Source organism: Gorilla gorilla, chromosome 5 (assembly GCF_029281585.2).
Source record: "Gorilla gorilla gorilla isolate KB3781 chromosome 5, NHGRI_mGorGor1-v2.1_pri, whole genome shotgun sequence".
Lineage (NCBI taxonomy): Eukaryota > Metazoa > Chordata > Mammalia > Primates > Hominidae > Gorilla > Gorilla gorilla.
Window position 1 is genome coordinate 174230651 of NC_073229.2, and position 10388 is coordinate 174241038.

The 10388-nt window shown below is 52.0% G+C and overlaps 1 protein-coding gene across 6 annotated transcripts; it reads right to left on the reverse strand.

Annotated features, from left to right (window-relative positions):
• Positions 1-242: 242 nt before the first annotated feature.
• Positions 243-8450, reverse strand: ULBP3 (UL16 binding protein 3). 6 transcript variants are annotated; one of them, XM_004044823.4, is made up of 6 exons: positions 8321-8450; positions 7836-8004; positions 4755-5018; positions 4254-4529; positions 3448-3576; positions 243-2217 (listed from the first exon to the last, which is right to left on the reverse strand). In XM_004044823.4, exons 2-5 carry the CDS (start codon positions 7921-7923, stop codon positions 3470-3472), a joined length of 735 nt encoding a protein of 244 aa, XP_004044871.1. In that variant the 5' UTR covers positions 7924-8004; positions 8321-8450; the 3' UTR covers positions 243-2217; positions 3448-3469. The 6 variants fall into 6 exon arrangements, with proteins under 6 accessions (XP_004044871.1, XP_055246816.1, XP_055246817.1 ...); XM_055390841.2 differs by having other exon boundaries at positions 8308-8433; XM_055390842.2 differs by having other exon boundaries at positions 243-2213; positions 8321-8424.
• Positions 8451-10388: the final 1938 nt, after the last annotated feature.

Sequence of the window (10388 nt, forward strand, 5' to 3'; positions counted from 1 at the left end):
CACAACCTGCCCTGTGTCCTCCTCTCTCCTGAGGCTGAATGTAGCTCTTGTGCCTTCAGTGCCAAGAATGCCACAGTCCCAGACCAGAGGAAGAGCTGATGTGGACAGTGGAAAAGGAGGGGGTGGGTGTAGAAGAAGGCTGACAGCAAGGATTTCCTGAGGATAAACACAAAAAATGTCACTTGAAACTGGCAAAAAAAAAAAAAAAAGTAAGGGTATAAAGAACAAGATGGAAATGGAAATCTTGTATAATTTCATTATACAGTGTTTAATTTTAGGGTTTGGCACTTTCACGTATAACTTTTATACAATTATCATCATATACAACTTATGATTATTTTAAACGACTAGAGTTTAGTTTTTGATCTGGGTTAGCGTTCATAGTGCAAAGTTCTCTCGTTCCAGTCAGTTAACCCCATTTTTTGGAGGGCTCTATGTCATTTTATTTTACTTACGAATCTTTAATTTTAACCTTTATTATAGATTAAAGGGTACACATACAGGTTTGTTACATGGGTAGATTTTGGGAGGCTGAGGCTTGGTGTCCCAATGATCTCATCACTCAAACAGTAAGCATGGTACCCAACAGGTGGTTTTTCAGCCCAGGTGCCCCTCCTGTCTCACCTGTCTAGTGATCTCCAGTGCCTGTGGTTCATGTGAATTCAATGTGTAGCTGCCACTTTCCAATGGGAACATGCAGTATGTGGTTTTCTGTTCTTACATTAGGTTGCTTAGGATAATAGCCTCTAGTTCCATCCATGTTGCTGAAAAGGACATGATTTTGCTGTGTTTCGTGGCTGCATAGATTTCCATGGTGTTTATGTACCACATTTTTTTCATTCAATTCACTGTTGCTGGGCACTTAGATTGATTCTGTGTCCTTGCTAGTGAGAATAGCACTGTAATGAACATATTGGTGCAGTTGTCTTTTTGATAAAATGAATTATTTTCCTGTGGATATATCCTGAGTAGTGGGATTGCGGGATTGAATGGTAGTTCTATTTTTAAGTTCTTGGAGAAATCTCCAAACTGCTTTCCACAGCGGCTGAACAAGTTTGCTTTCCCACCAACAGTGTCTGTTTCTTTTGCTCTGCAGCCTCACCACCATCTCTGACTTTGTGACTGGTAAGAGATGGTAACTCATTGCAGTTTTGATTTGCACTTATCTGATGATTAGTGATACTGAGCATTTTTTCATGTTTGTTGGCCACTTGTATGTCTTCTTTTGAAAAGTGTCTGTTCATGTCTTTGCACATTTTTTAATTGGGTTTTTTCTTCTTGTCGAATTGTTTAAGTACTTTGTAGATTCTGGATATTGGACCTTTGTCAGATGCAGAGTTCGCAAATAGTTTCCCCATTCTACAGGCTGTCTGTTTACTGTGTTGCTAGTTTCTTTTTCTGTGAAGAAGCTCTTTAGTTTAATGAGGTCCCATTTGTCAATTTTTGTTTTTGTTACAATTGTTTTTAGTGTCTTGTTCATGAAATCTTTGCCAGGCCCTATGTCCACATTGGTATTTCTTAGCTTATATTCCAGGATTTTCACAGTTTTATTACCTGCGCAACATAGGAAGACCCAATCTCTACCTAAATATAAAACAATTTGCCAGGCATGGTGGCATGCGCCTGTAGTCCCAGCTACTCTAGAGGCTGAGTCTAGAGGATCACTTGAGCCCAGGAGCTGGAGATTACAGTGAGTGATGACTATGCCACTTCACTCCAATATGGTTGACAGAATGAGAAAATGTAAAAAAACTATAATGATAAAAAGGATTAATACAATTCTTGGTCAGTGCATGGAAAGGATCCCTGAGGTCTGAAGTCCAGCATGCTATTTTACTAGCAATACCATTTCGAAGAATAAGGTCATGCTTCAGAGAAGTGTCTGCTTTTCCACAATCAAAGAAGTAGAAAGAAAATGCCTTTTGCTGGGATTTCTTGTTCAGTTAAAACTTGTGCAGGAATTCCATCCATTAGCACCGAGAGAAAGTGGCAGAAGGTGTTAAGAAAAATGGCTGCTGGGATCATGAGCGAAGGTAATGAGTGGCCTGAGATGTTGAGTCGAAAATGTCCTCATCATCTGCTGGGGGCCTGTGGGCTTGCTAAGGCTTGAACTCCTGCTTTCCAGAAAGGCACAGTGGTGAGTAGACAGGCGGCCTCCCTGAAGGGAGAGCAGGACCCAGACCAGGCTAACAGAGGCTTCTTGATATCATCTTCTACCTTGAGGAAAGATGAAGTGTTTGTTTAAGTGGCTGAGAAAAACCTGGGTCTGTTCTCCTGGGTGATCCCTCCCAGGCCCTCCCCATTTTGGAGCTTCTCCCCCAGATAAGGAACATGTTTTTCCCTCCAACCCTACCCCTGGCTGTGCAGCCTTTCCCAACCTCCACCCTCCTTCACCACACCACAGAGGCAGCCCAGGTCCTGTTGCAGCCCATATGGGCTCAGAACTGAGGCTGGTAATGAGGTGTCTGCACCCTCACTCAGGGCCTGCTCCTCCTTTTCATAGAAGGGTCTAGAGGACCTGGGGGAGCCCTGTCCAAAGAGAGGTCTCTGGATCCATGTTCCCTGGCCTTGGGTGGGTTTGTAGGCAAACCTTCTTTCTCCTTCGCTCTCAGCCTCTCCTCACCCTGGGAGCTGCACCCATAGCTCTGAATGGGACTGTCCCTGCCCCGCCCCATTCATTCCTGGCCAAGCTCAGTGATGACCACGGACCTCTAGCAGCAGCTCAGCTGCCCTATCTGAGTCCACTCTGCTCCAGGCAGGGCCATTAGCTGGCTCAGGATCTGGAGTGTGCATGAGGCAGAATGGCAGTGGCATCACCCCAGGGCCCAGCCAGGAATCCCATGGGTCCAAGGGGCTCGGCCATTTCCTAACCTCATCCTGGACACGCTCTACTCTTCACCTTCCACCTTAACTGCTGGGACTCAAGGTGCTCTCTCTGGGAATGCAGCCTTAGGAACTGGGTGGGCCAAGGCCCTCACAGACCCCTCGTCCTGGGATTCCCCCAGGTTTCTCTCTTCTTAGCCTCCCCCAGGGACACCCCTTCCCTTGACATCCTTGGTGAAGTGGCCATGCTACTCCTCTCCTACTGTGCAGACTGCCCATGCCTGAGTTCCTGCTGCCTGCAGGCCACACACCACTACCCTTCCCAGATAGAAACCTGCTGTGAAATAGGCCTGAACTGTCTAAACCCTCTTGAACTCAACAGGCCCTGAGCCTTGATATGGGTCCCTCCCTTTCCCTCTGGCCCTGACGGTGAGAATCCATCAGAACTCAAGGTTGAGCTGCCCAGGTCATTGCCAATAGGCGACACCAGGTCTCATTCACCTGTCTCATGTCAGAACGAGAAGGTCCCGGCCATGGGGAGAGGTGGGGCTCTGGAAATTCTCCTTTCCCTTCCTCCCACCTCACCCATCTGTCTCTCGTTCCCCTCAGTTTTGCCCACAGTACCTGTCACTCTAAATGACTCTCCTCAGATGCCAGGGAGGATGAAGCAGAGGATGATGAGGAAGCTCCAGGGACTGAGGGTGGTGGCTATGGCTTTGGGTTGAGCTAAGCCTGGGGCCACGGTGGGTGGTGCTGAAAGGGAAACACAAAAGTGACAACTCTTGTCCATGTCCCAAATCTGAGGAGATGGCTCCTTAGCTCCTGCTACCCCAGGTCATCCTGGAAGGCAGAGGATTTGTCTCCCCTGCTGTGGGGCAGCCGCTGTGACAGGTCCTGGGGGTACGAAGGGAGAGGGGGTGTCCCCTGTCCTCAGGGAGCTCACACAGCTGCTGAGGGAAGCAAGGTGACAGCATAGCCCACCCTCCTGCTGTGGCGGAAGAGGACGTGATGCCCCAGGGCTCGGGACAGGAGAGTCTTGGGGCTGCCATTCGAGGTGGTTTTGATGGATTTCCAGAAACAGACCAAGGGAGAAGAAAGGAAAAGTAATCCCTAGGAGGAGGAAAATCTAAGGAGAAAGGTCTAGAAACACAATGACGCCCACAGTTTCGAGGCTGGTGAGAAATCCACAGTGAGTGGAGCAAAAGCAAGTGCAGTGAGGAAGAGGAGTCAGGAGGGAGAGCATAGGCACCCCAAGGAGGAGGCCCCCATGAGGGGTTCATGTTCTTACACTCACTCAAACACACACTCACACTCACACACACATAGACTCACACCCACTCACACCCATACACCCACACCCACCATACTCAGACACTGACAGACAAGGGTGTAACTCGATGGCATCTCCAATGTGCTCCCCTGTCAGTTACCTGTGGGTTCCAGCCTCTTCTTCCTGTGCATCAGGAAGTCTCTAAGCCAGCTTTTGCAGTCTCCCATTGAGACCATCTTGAAGAAGGTGGTCAGTCCGCTGTCCTTCTCCCACTTCTCTTTCATCCGCCTGGCTCCAGCGTGAACCACTGTCCACTTTCTGTTGTTTGAGTCAAAGAGGAGGAACTTCTGTCCATCGAAGCTGAACTGCCAAGATCCACGGATGCATCCATCGGCTTCACACTCACAAGACATTCTGGCCTGCAGCATGAGGGGTCCTGCCCCAATCAGAAAGAGATCAGCCCTGGTCTTTACAAATTCTCTTCCCTGTCCCACATTCTCCTATGCTGAGACGATTCTCATCTGGTCCTGTTGTCTCCTCCAAGTCCTGCCCTTGCTGCTGGGGTTCATGGAGGTCCCATGTCTAATTTCTTCTCCCCACACACAGCACAGCCCCTGAGCCCACAGTCTGCTCCCTTCTGTCCTTGGTCTCTTTCACTCACCACTAGGTGTGAAATCCTCCAGCTCAGTGTCAGCCAGTTCCAGTCTGAGCCTCTGCCCCACCTCTCTCAGCATTTCCAGTTGTTTTCCCCAGGCATCTGTGGCATCCAGCTGCTCTTCTAGGTGACCCATAGATAAGACCTTGTCACTTCCACAGTCATAGGAGAGAACATTCTTCTGATCCACCTGGCTCTGGACCTCACACCACTGTTGCCCATGTCTGGGCAAATGAATGATGGTGAAGTTATACCAGAGAGAGTGAGTGTCTATGGAAAAAAAGAAAAAACACCAGAGAGTGTTGGGGTGGGGGAAAGACCCCAAACACTGTGACAGCAAGAGGGTTTCCTGAAGGGCTGGGCTGGCAGAGCATGGATTTCTCTTCCTGGACGGTGGTCTCTGCCTGTGGAGGAACCATGGGTCGCTAACATGTCCATCTCCCCACTCTGCCCAGGCCTATACTCACATCCATCAGCACAGGACCCTGCCAGGGAGGTGGCAGGCCCACTACAGGAAGAAGGACTTAGATGGCAGGATCTGCAGGAGCAGCCCAGGTGGACTGCAAGAGTCGGGAGAGTATGGGAGGGCACCCTGAGGATGTTGGAGCATGGTGCAGTGGGTACGATGTAGTCAACATTGGATAAGGATGAGTTCATTTATTATGGGTAACAAGACATGGTAAGTTCCCTGGAATGTGGTCATCTGCTAGTAGGTTGCCCTTGGAACCTTGGAAAAAGGAATGACCCACACCGCATGAAACAGAAAACCCAGGTCTTACGTGGCAGGTTGTACAGGAAGGAACAAAAGACTAAGAGAAGTGCCCATGCCAGAGTGACTGCAGTATGAAAATCCACAACAATGTTCACCCTCTGTGCTCAGGGGAAGCCTGGAAGACTCCTGTTTACCTAGCATATAAAGAAGGCCCCAGGAGAAGGCAGCAGACTGTCAAGAAGCTCAGGGATGCCTGTTGCTGAAGCCCAGGGTCAGGGGTAGGAGATGCTCTTCCTGAAATGGGCTCCCGGTAGTAATGGGAATGGAAAATCCTGAAATAACAGATCTCAAGTGGAGGCCGTCAACTGTCAGCAGGAAGGAGGGTGCAATGATGGAAATAATTAGAGAACTCACAATGCTAGCTGGGGATCTCAGTCTTACAAAGCTATGCCCATGGCTCATAGAACAAAAGGGTCCAAGATCCAAAAGAGATGGAGACTCCACCCGGATACTACTAGATTTAAATAATTACCACAAAGACAAAATGCAAGGATGGATGACCAGGAGGCTGAAAGTTGTCACCCCGGGAAATAACTGAGCTCCCTTGCCCAGCTTTAAGAACTGAGCCACATCTCAGACCCAGAGTCCATTGCTAGAAGGAGAGCCCAGAGCCCCTGGTGGGCTCCTTCAACCCCACAGCAATTGCAATGACTCCTTCAGCCTCCCCCAGAGAGCCAGATGGGTAGTCACTCTGGTAACTGTACACCATGAAACAGCAAATACTCAGACACTCCTAGTGGACACAGTGTGTGATCCGAGCTCTTCCCAGGGATGTGAAGCATTAACTTGCTCCCCTGTTACTCATGAGGTGCATTTGGGGCAAAGTAACAGATGGACATCTGTGTCAGGTCCAGCTTAGAGGGATATGCTGGGTTCATAGACCCATTCAACGGTAATTTCACATTTCCTGGATTTCTACCGGGAATGGATAGTGTTTGTAGTTAATGTAGTAACTATTATAGGTTGTGCTGGTCATATGACCTCCCCTGTCACTACTGAACTCTGCTCTTGTAGCTGGGATGCAGCCATACACACCCTGTGATGAGGGGTGTGGCTGGACCTGCCACTACAGCTATTTGACCCTGGACTCCCTAAGATCCCAGAGGCATGTGTGGTTGGAAAAGGTGCTATGTGGATTTCATGGCTATTCCCAACCACAGAATCACAACAGGGTCCCCTAGTGCTCAGAAGCAAAGCTGTGCCACTCACAGCAATGAAATCCCCTCATTTAAAAGTGGCTCCTGCTGTGGTCCTGGGCCCCTGTGGAGATGGGCCTCCAGCTATGGGAGGGCAGTGACCACACAGCCTCAGAACTGCCCATCACAGGGTGTGCTCCTCACCCTTTAGGTCATTAGGAAGATAGGCCCCACAGTGAGAAGACACAGGTGGGTCTCCTGGGATGGGCAGGAGCAGGGCCACAGGGAACCAAGAAGCTGCACAAGCAGTTGGCTCTGATCCCCAGGACACCACATGGCTACACCCCCCCACCCTCAGGTCACACCTGAGGCTTCAGGGAGGGTCCCTGAATGGCCCCTGGGGACCGTTAATGCTACTCAGCAACAAAGGAGGGGAGCAGTAGGCCCCGAACCATGGGACTCCCCCTCACATTCATCACATCCACACCTCCCAGAAGCCACAGGCAGGGTAGGACACACTTGTGACTCTTCAACTTACACAACTTAGAGATGACACCCTAGGGGATGGGGCAGCAATTGCCAGGACACTGCATGTGCCCTCATCTGGAGTCTGCAACCTAGGACAGGGTCCATTTCAGGTTTCTCTTTTATTTGCAGGTTGCCATTGCCTGCTGTTGCTCTACAAAGGGACAGGACTTGACACAGAGACAGAGAACCCATGGTAGGCGAAGACCAAACTGCCTTCAGCCTTTCCTTTCTAGAAAGGGTTTGCTGACTCCTGTCTGCTTAGTGACTATTCTATATGACGCTGGCGTCACCCCTGTCTTGACCCCAGCTCGGGTTCCGGGGGCTCTGGTTTCTCCTTCCCGAGGACGAGTGGGGCTGCGGGCTTGCACCAGGGATCCCCTCCCCACCTCGCCCTCTGCAGCTTTTTGGCCCCTCCACCCTCCTGCGGTTCTTTTTTCGCCTTCTTTGACCCCCCTCCTGCCCTGCAGGGCAAGCAGCAGCCGCAGGAAGCGGACCCGGCGAAAAAGAGCAGCGAATCGGAACTGAGCGTGGGGGCAGTCCGGGGAGATCGCGCCGGTCCTTCTAGAAGCCTTCCCTCCTCTGAAACCCGCTGCAGTCCACAGCCCCCCAGGTTTGGCCCCCGCCCCGCTTAGGCTCCATCCCCGAACTCACCGGCCCGCCCCGTCCCGGACCAGTCGAATAGCAGGTACGGAAGAATCGCGAGGCGCGGAAGGACCGCGGGGCTGGCGGCCGCTGCCATTGTAGACCAGGAGCGCCGGGGACACGAGGCGCGGTCGATGTGGAGACCAGCGGATGAATCACTTCGGCCCTCGCATGCCAGCTAGTGATTGAGTGTGCTCGGCACCGTCCCGTCCCGTCCCGCCCCGCCCCGGGATCGAGGGGAGCCTACGCCTGCCCACGTTTGGAGGGATGCTCCGCCCTATCCCGCCCCGTCCCGCCCTTCCCCGCCCCACCCCAGGCTGGGAAGCGGGGAGCCTATGCCTGCTGTGGCTCCGCTTCGTCCCGCCCCGGGCTCGTGGCCTGACAGCGGCCCCCTCTGGCCAACCCTTACCCTCCACCCCGGGCTCCGCGCGGGCCAGGACACGGTTCCTTCTTGACCGCCTCATTTAATTTTTTAACACACCATTTATTATTACCCCAATGTAAGCACTGATGCACAGGAAAGCGAAGAAACTTGCACAGGGATATTCAGTGGCGGCTGTGTCCCCCCGTCACTGCCTCCGCCAGCGACACCTGCCCTCCTTCAGCCTGCGCCAAGGAGTCCCCGCCCCTCTCCGTCCAGGGCGCAGCTGCTTCCCAGTCCGGAGCAGACCTTCTTTGCCTCTCCACTAAAAGCATGAGGAATATATAGAATATATATAGAATAAAGTATATTCTATATCCCTTTATGACTTCTGGGAAAAAAAAGAAAGAAAAGAAAGCCCTAGTGGCCTACGGTGATCAGTGATCAAATGATCAATTGTGTTTCCATGGAGAGCAGAAGCCGAGGGAGGGTCTACGCATGCGTGGGGCTCACTTTGCTGCACACCCATCTGTGGCCAGCTACACCCAAATCCATGTCTGCACGCGCATCTCTGCCCTGTCCCTGGATGGTGACTGCAGCCATCCTCAAAGCGGCAACCCGAGTGTATCCTCGTCTCAGTCACCATGGAAACATCTAGATCTGTGGGCAGAAGCCAGAGGGAGGTGATGGGCCCAGTGGCCCTTGGCCGCAAGGGAGGGCTTTAGCCTGGGATGAGGAGTGGGCAGAGATCTTGAGTGCCACTCAGGCCCCAGCCACTCAGTCCATTCCCTACTGAATGAGAAAATTCGGCACAGACCTCCCACTCCGTACAGTCTTCATGTTGGGATCACCTGCACCTGGTGATCATCAATCCCGAGGGTCCTGAGGCTGTGGGAAAGAGGAGGAGGCCTGGACAAAGCCCAGGGCCTGTTTCTGCTTCAGGACAGAGTCATGGGAGGGCAGCCACCTCTGTGACTGAGCAGGGACACAGAGCCCAGAAGATTCTGGCCTGATGCACTAGAGCCTCTGTGCAGGAGGGGCCATGTGGAGGGTAGTTTGGAGGACAACAGACACACAAGGGTGGGCAGTTCTGATTTGGGAGGGGCAGAGCTTGGCGGGTCCCAGGATCTGTGTGTGAGAAGAGCCTCCCATGTACAGGGCTGGGGGCAGGAGCCCAGCTTAGCCCTGGGAGGAGGCCTCTGGGAAGACCCTGGCAGCACCACCCTGAGGCCAGGTGACCTGGGCCAGTGACTGGGGGAACAAGAGGAAGGTAGAAGGAGGCTGGCAGGAGAGCCCCAAGCAGGACAGCCAGGTGACAGGAGGAGGGGCTTTTGTGCACACCTGGGCCCTCCTGACTCACCCCTGCTGCAGGCATCTGGCCAACAGACTCAGGCCTGCCCAGGATGGGGATAGAAGTGGCCCAAATGTTATTGTAATGGCCGGGATCTAGAGATCATGCATTCAGATATGGAAGTCAGCTGATATTGTGGCTGAATATTCCTGTGCAAGCTTCTTCAGCTTTCTAGGAATGGATGTCCGCATGTGGAAAATGACAAATGCTATGAACACAGATGAAATGAGCAGATTCTACAAGGAACCCTGTCCTTTCACATGCTAAGGACCCAGGGTAGGTCTCCTATTTCAGTTGTGGGGCCTCCCGCTCTCCCTGAGGTCAGCAACTGCCAGGCCCACCCTGAGGAGAGCTGGATCTCTGAGTCCAGGCCACGGCCTCTTCATGGCCCTGGGGGCGCTGTGATGGAGAGGAAATGAAAACAAGACCCACCATCAAGACTCAGGCATGTTTTTCAGACCCACAGAGGATAATTTTTCTCTCCATCACCTGGTGAGCCTGACGTGATGTAAGGGTGGTTGGAGGCTGAGTGAACCAGTGAATGAATGAGACAGTTGTGGGAGTGAATGGGACTCAGAAGAATAGCACAGGTTCAGAGGGGAGCTGGAGCGGAGGGTGTAACCCCCAGCGGCCTGAAGGTGGCAGCATCGAGGTTGGTAATTTTTTTTTTTTTTTTTTGCCTTTTTTAGTTGTTGGGTTTTATTTGTTGTTTTCTTGTTTGTTTGTTTTTGAGACAGAGTCTCACTCTGTCGCCCAGACTGGAGTGCAATGGGACGATCTCAGCTCACTACAATCTCTGCCACCCGGGTTCAAGCGATTCTCTTCCCTCAGCCTCCCGAGTAGCTGGGAT